The 15,432-nt window shown below is 42.1% G+C and overlaps 1 protein-coding gene across 1 annotated transcript; it reads left to right on the forward strand.

Annotated features, from left to right (window-relative positions):
* The first annotated feature begins 759 nt into the window (after positions 1-759).
* On the forward strand, positions 760-9,343 carry FAM240A (family with sequence similarity 240 member A). The gene is made up of 3 exons (XM_069472035.1): positions 760-768; positions 1,131-1,303; positions 9,253-9,343. The coding sequence occupies exons 1-3, from the start codon at positions 760-762 to the stop codon at positions 9,341-9,343; spliced, it is 273 nt and encodes a 90-aa protein (XP_069328136.1).
* The last annotated feature ends 6,089 nt before the right edge of the window (positions 9,344-15,432 follow it).

Here is a 15,432-nt window from a genome sequence, read left to right on the forward strand (position 1 = left end):
CGTGTCAGGTGCCCCTTCAGTGCTCCCCCTGGGTGTCGGCACCCAGGCAACTCAAACCCCATCCTTCTGGCGCTACTCAAGGTCACTCCCCCCCAGCCCTCCACAGCCCCCCACAGCCGGCACAGCCAGGGGAGTCTCCACCGGCACCCCCTCTCCTTCACTTCCCACATGGATTATGGAGAGAGACCTCCAGATCCCTTGGGAGCCCAACCCACTCTTGGTCATCTCACCCCTCCCACCCTGGTCACAGCTTCTCCCTGGGCTCCTCCCCTGCACCCACCCTTCCCCCTCCCGTCTCATCCCCCAGGACATCTTGTAGAATGCAGGTCTGGACGCACCACTCCCCCACTGACAGCCCTTCCTGGGATGAGGTCCGATCTCTCTTTGGGGGAAGCCAAGCCAACTCCCCCAGGCTCACGTGTCCCGACACCCCTCTGCAGGGCCCCACCCACAGACAGGAGCATCTGCAGTCTCTGCTTGGCCCACTCAGGTCTGGGAGCTGAGCAGAGTTTCTTCATGGAAAAAAGTGGGCATTCGGAATGTCACATGTCAAATGACAAGTGTCATTCCACGCACACACACATGCATGTACCTCAAAGCAGCTTGCTCTGGGTGTGTCAGGCACTGGAACCATTTTCTATGACAAGCTCCTTTAGTAAAGAGCTCGGAAACTTTCAGAAGTATGAAGCCTGCTCTTGCCAGTTATTGTTGGGGGACCGCAGGCAAGTTCTGGAACTCCTCAGAAGTCTCAGCTATAAAATGACGAAGGTAACGCCCATCTCATGCAGATGTTGTGATAACTGAATGCACGGAGGTGGACAAAATGCCTGGCGCACATTCCCTGCTGAGAAAATGTTGAGAAACGATTCTTCTGTGAGGAGGAAGGAAGGGCAGAGGCGTTTGCCAGGTGCCTGGCTGTGGGCAGCGTGCTCAGGCACTGAGCGCTCCAGGTGGGCCACTTCTGGGTGCACATCTCTGTGTCCTGAGGACCAGCAGCAGGTCCTGGGGCCACGCGTGCCCTCCCATGCACACAGGTTCTGTGGCTGGACAGGGTCCCCTCCTGTCACAGCAGGGTCTTGATCCAAACAGATGGCTGTACCCTGCAGAGTCCGAGGGGTGGTGTTTTACAGGGGATCGGCTGCTCTTTTCTTTTCCAGGGGATGAACAATCAGTACGCCCGCCGGGAGGTCTTCTGCCGGAACACCTGTCACGAGCTCAAGCGCTTCTGGGAAAGGGAAATTGGCAAACAGACTTGCTACCGAGAGTCGGAGGAGCATCGTCTGGGAAGAAGTGCGCTGAGGAGGTATGTAGCTGTTTGTCTGCTCTTAAAATTAACTAATTTTTTAAAAATAGGCCGGGCGCGGTGGCTCACGCCTGTAATCCTAGCACTCTGGGAGGCCGAGGTGGGCGGATCGTTTGAGCTCAGGAGTTCGAGACCAGCCTGAGCAAGAGCGAGACCCCATCTCTACTAAAAATAGAAAGAAATTATATGGACAGCTAAAAATATATATCGAAAAAATTAGCCGGGCATAGTGGCGCATGCCTGTAGTCCCAGCTACTCGGGAGGCTGAGACAGGAGGATCACCTGAGCTCAGGAGTTTGAGGTTGCTGTGAGCTAGGCTGACGCCACGGCACTCACTCTAGCCTGGGCAACAGAGTGAGACTCTGTCTCAAAAAAAAAATAGGTGTCATTTTTTAGGGCAGTTTTAGGTTCATAGCAAAATTGAGCAGAAGGTACAAAGAGTTCCCATTTGCCCTCTGCCCCCACACATACACAACTGCCCACTGCCAACATCTGCACCACAGCGGTACATTTGTGACAATCTGTGAACCTTCAATGACACATCATTATCACCGGGTTTATTTTGTAAAAGCAAATTTGATTTCCCCAGAAGAATGCCAGATGGATAGCTTAGAGCAACAGTCCCCAACCTTCTTGGCAACAGGGGCGGGACCAGGGCAGGAGGATGGTTTCAGGATGATTCAAGCGCATTACATTTATTGTGCAGTCAAACCTCTCTGCTAATGATAATCTGTATTTGCAGCCACTCCCCAGCGCATCACCACCTCAGCTCCACCTCTGATCATCAGGCATTAGATTCTCATAAGAAGCACCCAACCTAGATCCCTTGCAGAGTTTACAGTAAGGTTCGGCTCCTATGAGAATCTAATGCCACCACTGATCTGCCCGGAGGCGGAGCTCAGGCAGTGATGTGAGTGATGGGGAGCGGCTGTAAACACAGATGCAGCTTGGCTCACCCACCGCTCACCTCCTGCTGTGCCACCCAATTCCTAACAGGCCACGGACTGGTATTAGTCCACAGCCTGGGGAATGGGGACCGCAGTCTTACAGGGTGTAATTATTTTAACATTCTATACTCACAGTCCGTTAATTCTTATCGTTATAAACTGAAAAAAAATCTCTTCTTTCTTTCACCATATAGCCTTTCTAGCACACAAGGGTTACCCTAAATGGGGGGAACAAATGTGCCTGCGAAAAGCAATCAAGCAAAGGAGACAGTGACCAGTTCTCAGTGCTCGTTTGGGTGAAGACACAGGATGCCCCGCGTGGTCCCTGGGGGAGGCTGGCAGGGATCTCTCCCTCTGTCGTGCGTCCTTGTTCTTGCTGAGTGAGTCCAAACAGTGGAGAGCAGTTACTCCCGTGTGCAGAGGAGGGTCACCGTCACCGTGGAAACGGCGCCAGCTGACTACCCTCATACACACGCTGTGGGAAGCCACCACGGGTGGCAGTGAGGGACAGCCTGTCTGGGTTTTCTCTCCCCTCCAAAGGAGCAGCTCAGCTGGCTGGCTGTTTGCTGAGGCCACAGCTTGTGTGTGGTAAGGGACAGTGTGTGCTGACCAGAGAGCAGGGCCCATGACTCATGGCTGCTGGGCTGAGAACATGCCCTAATTCACAGTGTTAAAATCACTGTTCCCTTCCCCAACCCCCTCCTGAGCTCTGGAGCAGAACCCAGCATCTTCCACTTATAGGGACCTGCTCAGCCCTCTTCCCAGCCACTGTCCTACCCGCTGAAGTGTAGCGTTAGGGCGTCACATCTGGGCGTTCCCAGAGAAGTTGAGTTGAGTGGTCAGTCATTTCTTTGATCCCCACCGTCTTCCTTGCCCCAGGCCAGGCCACTCAGAGTCCTGTACCCTGTGTGTCCTCCAGGGAATTTGCAAAAGGCCTCATGTGGAGTGCAACTGGCTGAGGAAGAGGCAGAGACAGAGGCTCCCAGAGAGGCACAAGCCAAGGGGTGAACAAAATAGGCTCTGAACCAAATTGTGCCGTTTGTTAAAACATTTATATATACATATATACAGTGTCTATCTATGCATATAACAAAAGCCTGCAAGGAAATAGACTTTCTGGTTGCTGGGATGGCAGAAGACCCTAACTTATTTATCCTCCTCTCCCTCTTCTGATTTGAACCGAGTTGCCCAGCTCCAGGGGGCCTCCACTCTGGTCACCACTCTAGGTTGTCCCTTCACAAAGTGGAAAAGATGGCCCCAGATCGCGACGCTGTTAGGAGGCTTGAAAATGAAAATGTACCTAAAGCACCCAGTGAGGGGCCTGGCCCAAGGTCAGGGCTCAGGAATAGCAGCTCCCCTCCCTCCTCTCCTCTCCCGTGTAATCCGGGATCTGATACAGTAGCAGCAAAGTAGCAAAGGAAGACATCTCTTGGAGGAGAAAAACAAGACTAAGAGGCAGTGGCAAGAGTGGACAGGGGCGAGAATGAGCTCAGAGCCACGCTGAGGAGCAGACCCCTGCTGCAGCCGGGCTGTGTGGTCCACCCCTCTGGGTCTCTGGGGTGAGCTCCCAGATCTCCCTGGGCCACAGTCTCCTCGTCGTTATTTTTATCATAGAGAAACAGACACTAAGAGAAGTAAGAGAGGTGTTGCAGAGTCACTTGTCCTTTGAGCGTGGGCAGAAGGAGTGTGCCCTTCCTCTTCTTTCATTGCAGATGAAGCATCTCAGCTGCCGATATGCACAGGGGTGTGCACAAAGTTCTCCCGTTTTGGAATCGGTCAGGGAGCCGACACAAATGCTGCCATCTCTCATCTGCCCATTGCAGCGTCTGAGTGCTCCTTTCTGTGGTCCCACGGGGCTCCCGGCTTCAGCTGATTCACTTGGCCCCTTGGGGCGCAGCTGCTTGTAGAGCTGGTGCGAGGCGTGTTGGCACACTGCAGTTGCCAGCCCATGCCCCAGGTCTGGCTGCCCTGTCCCCCATGACATCTTTCAGGGAAAGGAGAGTCAGGCAAAATGGAGAGAATGGAGAAGAGCATTCTAGGGGGAAGAAATGACATGTGCACATGGCCTGAGGCAAGAGAAGAGCTTGTCACATTTGTGGAACAGAGAAATAGCCATTTTTACATATTTCTTCTGTATTCTCCAAAGTGCCTAGTGCAGTGCTGAGCATACACTAGTTGCTCGTGACTGGCTCTATCTATTCAGGACCGTGGACTGGGCTCACTCTGAGCCAGGACTCTCCTCATTCCCTGCCAGGCTGGGTTATCTCCTCTGCCCCCACCCCAGCAACCCTCCTCCCTCAACAGACCCCTTCTCCCATGCCGGCCCTTGGGTCCCCTTGTCCTTTGGCCTCTGGCTGGGTTCTGTCGACAGGTGGTGAGAGGACCGGAGGATAAATCCACTTGTGTCTTCCCCGCACCCTCCCTGCTCGGGGTCCTGTTCTAGCAGTGACTTCAGTCCTCCTGGACTATAGCTCATGCCAGCGGCACCTCCTCCATTACTGCAGGCTCCAAACACAAATGAAAGCGGACAGACAGAAATAAACTACCGTTGTTTGGCGACGTCTAATGAAAGTAAATTGGATCTAAGCAAGGATCATCAGTGTCTGCTAACATCAAAAAAAAAAAAAAAAAAAAAGAGATACAGCCAGACAGATATGATGGCCATCCATCCTCTCACCCGTGAAGTAGTCTTTCCAAAGGAAAATGAACCTGAATCTAATCAAGCCTCTAGTTTTACCCTCCCATTAACAGAACATACAGGCGACAGAGGAATAGGTTAACACACAGGAATACAGTCAGCAAAATCCAGACTGCACAAGCTCTCAGAAGGATCGGGTTTCCAACAAATTGCAAGGGAAGGGGAAAGATGAGGGAGAACTTAAGGATTTAAAGAAATTTAAAAGATACAGCAACAAACAAAAATGTATGTGCTTTATTTGGATTCTGTTTCAACCAAACTGTTAAAAACTACAAGACAATCAGGGCATTGTGACCTGACTGAGTATTTGATGAGATCAAGTACCTCCGCTTAATTTTTTAAGGGTGATGATGGCAAGGTAGTTTCTTTTTAAAAAAAGTTCTTATCTTTTAAAGATAAAATAGCTAAATCTAGTTATTCCGTTTAAAATGTAGGGGCAGGGTGATGTGGGAAACAAGATTAGCCACGAGTTGCTGAAGCTGGGGGTGGGTAGGTGGGGGTTCTAATCTTCTATAATAAAGGTTATTTTAGAAATTTTATCTTGAAAAAAAAGAGCACTATTTTCCTTCCTCCTCAACACCTCTTCATAATCCACGTAGTCCCATTAATTTTCTCTGTATATATTTTGAGGCTCTTAGCTGCATACATGTTGAAAAGTGTAATATTTTTTCATGGTGAAGTGAAACTTTTATCATTAGGCAGTGACTTTCTTTATCCCTTTGTTTGAAAGTCTTTTTATTTGGCTATTAATATAACCATACAAACTTTGTTTTTATTAATATTTGCCTTATATATCTTTTTTCCCTCTTCTAATTTTCAACTTATCTTTGTCCTGATCATTTAGGTGTGTCTTTTCTAAACAGCACATAGTTGGATTAGATGTTTTTCCAATCAGACATAATTTAGTCATTAATTGCTGAGTTTAGTCTTTTTACATTTATTATAATATAATTGACTTGTTTCTACCATCTTAGTTACTTAAAGTGTGCTATTTCCCCTTTACTCTGTTCTTTTTTATTCTTTTCTTATTTTTTGAATTGATATCCATACCCCCTTAATGAGACAGGAACTATTCATATTTCACTAGTTTCTTCTTTTCTCTTCATCATTGCCTTCTTCTTACTTTCTTCGGGTTCATTCTTTTGCAGTAAAGTTCCCAATTTTGATCAAGTCTAATTTATCAAAAAAATTTTTTATGAATTTTGCTTTAGGTATTATATATAAGAAATCTTTGCCTATTTCAGGGTTGCAAAGATTATCTTCTATGTTTTATTTCTAGCAGTCTTATGGTTTTAAGTTTTATATTTACATTAATAATTAATTTTGACTTAATCCTCTAATAAAATGTGAGGTATGGATTATCCAGTGGTCCCAGCACCATCTGTTGAAAAGACTGTCCTTTCTCCACTGTATCACCTTTGCACTTTTGTTGAAAATCAATTACTCATACATGTGTAGGTCTGTTTGGGGGCTCTCTTTCTGTTCCTTTGATTTATTTGACCATTGGCACCAACGACACACTGTTTTGGTTGCTTAGCTTTATAATAATTCTTGAAGTCAGGTAGTGTAAGTCTTACAACCTTTTCTTCTTTTTCCAGGTTGTTTTGATTATTCTATTAATAGGTCCTTTGCATTTCCATATGAATTTTGGAATCAGCTTGCTGATTTCTATTATTTAAGAAAGCATACCGGGTTTGAACAGAATTGAATCTATTGATCAATTTGAGGACAGTTGGCATTCTAGAGTCTCTGATATATGAACACAATATATTTCTCCCTTTGTTTAGGTCTACTTTAATTTCTTTCAACAATGGTTTGCAGTTTTCAGTATACAGGTCACATATATCTTTTGTCAGATTTATCCCTATTTCATATTTTTGATGTCATTATAATTGATTTTTTAAATTTTAATTTCTGATGTTTCTTGAATTTATGGGTTATTGAGAATTGTGTCATTTAGTTTCAAAATATTTAGGAGGTATTCTATATAGCTTTCTGTTATTGATTCTAACTTAATTATTATAGTCAGAGAATATACTTTGTATAAATTCAATCCCTTTAAATGTATTGAGACTTGTTTTATAGCCCAGAGTATTTTCTATCTTGGTAAATATTCCATGTACATTTGAAAAGAATGTGTGTTCTGCTGCTGTTGTTGGGGGTAATGTTCTATAAATGTCAATTTTGTCAAGTTGGTTGATAATGTTGTTCAAGTGTTTTATATCCTTATTGATTTTTTGCATACTTATTTCTTGATTATTGAAAGATGGGTATTGAAATATCTGACTATAATTGCAGATTTGTCTATTTCTCCTTGCCATTCTATCACGTTTTGATTCATGATTTTGAAGCTCTGTTATTAGGTTCATAAATGTTTAAGATTGTTATATCCTCCTGATGAATTGATCCCTTTATTACAAAATGACCCTATTTTTCTTTGGTAAAATTTTTTACTATGAAATCTACTTTGTTTGATATTAATATAATCACTCCAGCTTTCTTTGAATACGGCTAACATGGAATTTTTTTATCCTTTTACTTTTAAACTATTTGTGTCTTCATATTTAAAGTGGATTTCTTGTAGGCAGCATATATTTTTATGCTGCCTTTTTAAATCCAATTTTACAGTCTTTGCATTTTAATTAGATTGTTTACACACCATTAATATTGATTGGTATGATTTGGTTTAATTCTACCATCTTGCTATTGGTCTCCTGTTTCTCTCATCTGTTCTTTATTTCCTTTCTCTTTTTTTAATTAATTTATTTTTCTGAGTCTGTTGCATGGGCTAGAGTGCAGTGGCACCATCATAGCTCACTGCCTCACTGCAAAATCAAATTCCTGGGCTCAAGTGATCCTCCTGCCTCAGCCTCCCAAAGTGCTAGGATTACAGGGATGAGCCACCACATTCAGGCTCCTTTCTCTTTTTCTGCCTTCTTTTGGATCAACTGAGTATTTTTTATGATTCTATTTTGTCTCCTGTGTTGGCTTTTTAAATATACCTCTTTGTGTTATTTTAGTTATTGCTTTAGGATTTATAGTATACATCCTTAAATTATCACAGTCCACCTTCAGGTGATATTTTGTCATTTCCTGTGTAGTGTAAGAACCTTACCATGGTAAAATTCCCATTTCTCCTGGCCTTTGTGTTATGGGACAAAATACAGTTTTACTTCCACATATGTTATAAATGCCACAATACGCCACTAAGAGCTTTGCTCTCAATAGTTGATTATTTTTTAAAGAGATTTAAATAGTAAGAAAACAATTATTAATATACACTCCTGTAGTTGCTTCTCAGGTGCTCTTCATTCCATTGTGTAGGTCCAGATTTCCTTCTTGTGTCATTTCCTTCTGCTCGAAGGATTTCCTTTAACGTGTCACGTAGAGACAGTCTGATGGTGATGATTTCTTTCAGTTTTTGTATGTCTAAAAAATCTTCATTTGATCTGTTTTTTCTTTTTTTATTTCAAAATTTTAAGGGGGTATAGATGTTTTTGTTCCATGGATAGCTTTTATAATGCTTAAGTCAGGGCTATTGATGTGCCCATCACCTGAATAGTATTTATTGTACCTGTTAGGTAGGTTTTTACCCGTCCCCACCTCCCACCTCCACATCCCACCTTCTTAATTTCCAGTGACTTTTACTTCTCTCTGTGCTCAACAATTAGTTCCAAATTATTAGAGAGTACATGTGGTGTTAGTTTTTCCATTCTTGAGCTACTTCACTTAGAATAATTGTCTCCAGTTCCATCCAAATTGCTGCAAAAAACATTGACTTATTTCTTTTTGTGCTGAGTAGTACTCCATGGTACGCATATACCACATTTTGCTAATCCACTCATGTATGATGGGCACTTAGGTTGATTCCACATCTTTGCCATTGTGAATTGTGCTGCAGTAAACATTCGAGTGCAGGTGTCTTTTTGATAAAATGACTTTTTTTCACCTCTGTTTTTGAAAGACAGTTTTGGTGTATAAAGAATTCTTGATTTACAGGTTTATTCTCCGTGACTTTAAAGATAATTCACTTTCAGAGGAAAATTCAGAGGACTAAGATTAGAATAGTTTTAACAGACCTGGCAGTCTGTTCACTCTCACTTATATAAATGAATAAATAAATAAATATAATATATGTATTTAAACTTATAAGTCCTCTGCCTATTTTTTAAATCCTGAACACACACACACACACACACACACACCCCTTCAGGGAAAAAAACAAGAAAAGGAAGGAAGCGTCCCTGAAGCAGCAGCCATGGAGATGAATGCTCCATCTGTATGTGCTTTGTGTCTATTTTCAGGCTCCGAGAAGAATGGAAGCAGAGGCTAGAAACAAAGCTGAGGCTGCGGAACAATCCAGATGACACTGAAAAGCGGGCAAATGTTGGCTGAGAGCTTCCTGCTTCGTTGACACAAGAGGATGCAAAACGCTGAGGTCACGCTGCTAGGAGAAGTCAATGCAAATCCCTGAGTCCCCTTGCTGTCCCAGACTGATCTCACACTATTGTTTCCCCTGCAAGTCCTTCCCCAGTGCTTGATGGGAGTCCTCTCTGCATGGGAGCCAGGTTATCATCTCAAATGTCTCTAAAGACAAGTATATTTTGTATCAAAGCTCCATGCAGCATACTTTATTTCCATATAATTATCTTCTGATTTCGAAATTCAAATATTTTAATTTCTAAGCAAACTGGGGGATTCCTGATCTTGATGGTCATACTTTAAATATTGCACTGTAGTTTTGCCACGCCATTTTACCTAGGAAACATAGTTTTATGTAATCTTTTCTCTTGTTTTCCTATTATGAGAAGAGAAATACACCTATCTGCAGAAATAAAACTATTGTAGTCATTAAAATCAGATATGAAAATAAATTGATCTAGTATTCTTTTTTCGTCATATAAATTTAATTGGCTTTTTAAAAAACATGTTTGCCAAGAGCAGTAATATCAGGATAATTTGAATAAAACTTGTCTTGCCATGACTGTGCATGTGCTGTTCATTTTATTGCTATATTTTTGGGCTCCACATGTTTGCACTAGTCAGCTCTCTGTCAGCCCAGCCAAAGCATATCTGGCCACCCCAACAGAGTGTTTAGCACACAGATTCTGGACTTTGAAATGTCACAGTCACTCCCTCGCCATCTCTCAGCACCAGGGGTTTGTGCTTCTGAGAGTGCAAACTGTAACTGGGCTGGGGCAACAATTTCTAACAACGGGAAGGGAGTTTTTTATAAGTTAAAAAAAATTTTGTTTTTTACTTTTAAATTTTTTTGTTAAACACTGAGACACACACACATTAGCTTAGGCCTACACAGAGTCAGGATCACCAATATCACTGCCTGGGCATTGTAGAACACTATCTCCCTAGAACACGCTTTAGATAGTATGGAAATTGACATCTCAGGGCCTGTATGGCCTTCTAGATGGGGATAGAGACTTGGCAGAAATCTTGGCTGGTTCCACACTGATCTCCATGGCGAAGTATATGAGCCATCAGGGTCAGCTCAGACGATGAACTTGTGGCCAAAGAGGTGGTGGGAGGGAAGATGAGGTTTTGGATTTGGAAAGCCCACTTCCATGGGGAAAAGTTTGATTACTGGTGTGCTGACAAGTGAAATGGTTTATGACTATCCTGTCCCTGAGAATTAAAAAGGGCGTCTGCTGGGAGCAGTGGTTCACACCTGTAATCCCAGTTACTCGGGAGGCCGAGGCTGGAGGATCACTTGAGGCCAGAAGTTCAAGACCAGCCTGAGCAACATAGCAATAACTTGTCTCTACAAAAATAAATAAATAAAATAAAAATAGAATAGAAAGAAAAATAAAATAAAAAGAGTGTCTATCCTTTGAAATACTTAAGCACTGCTGACTTCTTGGGGCTCTATCCTGCTTCAGGCCAAATCTGCATTAAAGAGATTTTTACTGATATGTTGGGTTACAAATGTTTTAGGTGCTTTCTTGTAAAATACATATATACAAATAGAATGAAATTACTCTTTAAGGACTGATACATAAAGTCAAATTTTTGTGTTTACCTATGTGGATGCAACTCATCATTTTTAAAGCTCCGGTAGTTTTCTCTTCTAGGAAAAACAAGTTCTGTGGAATCTGGTAGACGCAAAACATAGGGTTAGTTTGTTCAAGGTCTAAACAGAGACCTGGAGGGTGAGTGAGACCTTGAAGCCCTGCCCTCAGTCTGCTCTGCCTCACCGGCGCAGTGACCTCTCAGAGAGATGAATAGTCCTCGCTGCTGCTCCTCGGAAACCTGGTCTCCCCGGAGATGAGCAGACACTGCTTCCTTTTCTCTGATCTGTGGAAGGCTCACCAGGTTAGAGCCCCTGGTGGGTGTGGGGCCAGCTTTGGGGGAGCCTGAGAAATGCAATGGGAGCAGGCTATGGGAGGGAGTTTTGGCAGCAAGGTCAGGCTTGGGGAAAGGGCAGGGCCATAGGGGCAGGAAGACCCAGGACCCACCTCAGGGGCCCCCGAGGCAGAACATCAGCTGCCTTGGCATCTGGTGCAGCCCTAGGGATGGGAACAAGGGTCATATGTTGAGAGACACAAAACATATCTGTTGGGTGAATGAATGGAGTGTTTGCATATAGCACAAGCACATTGTTTTGTGAGAAACTTTTAAATAATAACCCCATTCAAAGCAGGGCTGAGAGGACTAAATAGATGCTGCTCAAGGCTATTTCCTGTCACTTTTAGCAGAGAGCTGGCTTAGCTTTCTGAGTTAGTCAACATAGAACACACTGATAGCAGTTGCTAAGCCATCAGCTAAGCCTCAGGGACATCTCTTCTTACAAGGCCACTTCCTAGCCAGGAAGCTGTCAGTATTTCATAATTGCACAAATGTTTCCATTTGGTCCAAAGAATGAGGGACTTTACAGTGGGGTGGTGCTTCTGGAACTTTTCCACGATGTGCCCAGTCTAGCCGTGGCAGGCCTAAGCCTAACTATGGGGTGTGCTTCTCTGCTCACAGTTTCCCCCAGTAAACATAATTTCACCTGATGTCCTGTGGTGTCTTTAGTGACAGGTGGTCCGAGCCCCGTGTTCTTGACAGTGGCTTCATTCGGGCGCTCCCAGACCCAGAAGGCTGACTTGGAAGATGGTTCCCAAGTGCACAGGGGACGCGAGACAAGCAGAGGGAAGGGTGTAAAGCAGGCAGGGAGCAAACTGAGGGACAGGGGGAGAGACAGCACAGCTTTCTGGGAAGACTCTTGCACGGGGCTTAGAAGCATTCACTCTTGAACATGGCTGTTTCTATCAGGAACCAGTCAGGAAGAAGGAGGAGGAGGGGGAGGAGGAGGAAGAGAGGGAGGGGGCGAGGGGGGCAGTGCAGCAGAGCACATGTATCAATCCTACAGAGGTCTGGTTACAAAGGTGCTGGAATAGCTGAGACGCCAGGAGGGACGTGAGGCATCCATCCTCTGTCTCCTTATTCTCAAATGGAATATTCCTGCATCCTGCATTCCTGTTCTTTTACCCATCTCTCTCTCATACTATATATCCCATTTTTCTTAATAATTTGCTATAATATGGAGAGGGCAGGTTTTGCGTATCTATGTATTTGTGCACACCAAGTGTGTGATTTGAAACCCTTCCCTTACGAAGGCAGTAGGATCTGAGGGTTAAATGATGAGGATCCTGTTATTGGGCCTAGTGGGAGGTGAGGAAGGGTATTCTTGTCTGTCACATATATTCGCACGCCAGGCAGAGTGGCAAAGGGCAAACGCGTCACCAGCCCAAAGCACAACCTGAAAGGCCAAATGTTTGCTCTGTGTCTCCAAAGTAAGTGGCTAGGACAGATGGCTGTGCCCAAAAGGACACAATTCTTCCTATAGGATGTTCTCAGCCAAACCCTAGAACATAGATGCGTTCATTTATATAAAATAGAATCCTACTCTACCTGTTTTTGTCATCAAGCAATTTATCCTAAGCAAATGCCCATTTAATGTACAAATACATTATCATGTTAATGACCTCAAGATAGTATAAATCAGTGAACTATGATTTATTGACCAGTACTCAAGTATAGAAATGTAACTCTAAATATTCATAGTATGAACGAGCATCCTTGTCTATTTTCCTTTGCATGTTTCTCTAATGAAAAATCATTCCTAGAACGCAAATGCTAGGCCAAAGCATCTGGACATCATTAGAGGTTTTGAAACTATTGAAAAGTGCCCAGCAAAAGTGAACCAATTTGCCTTTCCAGAGCCCTACATGAGGTGGGTGTACAGTCCACGCGCATTTCCAGAGCTGTGTGTTAGCATTATTTGTAACCTTAGTAAATGTGATAAGTGAACAGTTATACTGGATGGTTCAAATGTTGATTTCCTTACATAACTGTAACAATGCCCCCATTTCCTTTGTCATCCACTTTTATACACACTATTGTCATTGCTTGTAGTGCTCATTTGTCTCCTTTCCTATGGTGAAAATTTTTGCCTTTGAGATATGATAGCTTTCTAAAATACTAATTACATTCATATTTTATCTGTAATATTGTCAAAAATGTTTCCTAATGATTTTTCAATTTTAATTTAATTCATGAGAATTTTGCTCTGAAATTATCTCTTTTTATGTTGTCAAATCTTTAATTTTGTCATTCTTTTACTTATATTTTCTGAGTTTGATGTCATGACTCCAACACTCTAGGTTTACAGAAATATTTATTGATATATTTTAATATCTTTTGTTGTAGTTTTGTTATGTTGAATGCATTAATATTTTGAGGTTACTTTGGGAATGTACAATATACAAATAATAAGTTGAATTTTAATTGCCAAATAATTAACTAGCATCAACTTGTGAATTAACCATTCTTTTCTTATTGCATCAAAATCCCACACATTACCATATCACACCAAGAATATAATAAAATACTCTCAGATATTTTTCTAGACTTTATATTTCATTTCAACAATGTATCTCTCTCTTTAATGCTGGTAAATGCCATTTTATTTTACCTTATTAATTATTGTAATTCATGCACTTACCCAGATAAGTCCCTTCATAGTCCATGTTTACAATAATTACCCAGCTATTTTAGCACATTTGTTCTCTCATGTTTACTTTTTATTTACTTTAGTTTGATGTAAAAAAAGGACCTAGCAACAATTTGCTTGGAAATTCCTTGTATGTTATAATTGGTCTTAGATAAACCAGACATCTTTATCACATGTAATCTTCACGTCCAATAAAGTGGATTGTATTTCCAAGTTTTTGAGGCTTCTTTTATATTCATCAATAAAAATGAGAAATTTCCATCATATATATCCTGCACATTTTGTTACATTTACTTCCAAGACATTTCAGATACTTTGCTAATGTATCTGCATAATTAAGTAGTTATTTAATAGGAAACAGCTAACTGAACTCTGTGATTAGTTCTAATAATTTTTCTCATATTTTACCTTTGTGTCTATAACAATAATATTTACTTTCTCCATTACTTTCTTTTTATTCTGTCATGCTATCCCAGGTTAAAATGGTGTTAAACAACTAGAATGAAAATAGATTTATTTCATTCCTTGTTCTGATGGATTTCCTCTTGTTCAGTGGTTCTTAAACTTTTTCAGCTCTAACTTCCTTCTGAGAATAGTAAGCTGGACTGGCTTTTTATAGTATCTGAATATAAACAGAGGAATTTTTATCACATAAAAGTGAATAAAAATCTGTGTCCCTTGTCCAATATTTATCTAAGGGCAGGGAAAGGACTGCTACACAGAGAGAACTTAATGGGGGTGGAGAAAAATAGAAGTTATTTCAGTTTTACATAAATGAGTTCATTGTATTCAATAAATTAGCTTCTTGTTTCATAATAAAACAGTCAGTGTTGCCAAATGGCCAAGATTATAATTCCTGTAGAAAGACAACTTGACTTTAGCTCCATGACTGCAAGCTAACCGTCTAAGTCAATTCATGATTTGTATGGGGATAGTATTAATCCCCAAGGGGCAGGATATTGTGACGATGAAATTAAATGAGACAATTCTCATAAAGCCCTAAATTCAATTCCTGGCACTTAGTAAGCTCTTAATGAAGCCTTGTTATTGCTGCTGTCGTCACTCTCATTAGTAGCATCATCATCACAGTAACAGAATTAGAACATGTGCATCTCTCAATAAAGTCTGGGGCATTTTATATTGTACAAGAATTAGCTGAAATTTGTCTATAAAATCATGTGGAGCTAAGATTTAAAATTTAGTTTCTTGAAAACCCCCTTGATTTCTTCAGTGGCTACTAAATTTTTTATTTATTTTTATTTTTTACATTTTTTTCTTTTCTTTTATTTATTTATTTAATTAATTAATTTATTTATTTTAAGACAGAGTCTCACTCTGCTGCCCAGGCTAGAGTGCCGTGGCGTCTGCCTAGCTAACAGAAACCTCAAACTCCTGGGCTCAAGCAATCCTACTGCCTCAGCCTCCTGAATAGCTGAGACTACAGGCATGCACCACCATGCCCGGCTAATTTTTT

This window comes from Eulemur rufifrons, chromosome 7 (assembly GCF_041146395.1).
Source record: "Eulemur rufifrons isolate Redbay chromosome 7, OSU_ERuf_1, whole genome shotgun sequence".
NCBI classification, from domain to species: Eukaryota; Metazoa; Chordata; class Mammalia; order Primates; family Lemuridae; genus Eulemur; species Eulemur rufifrons.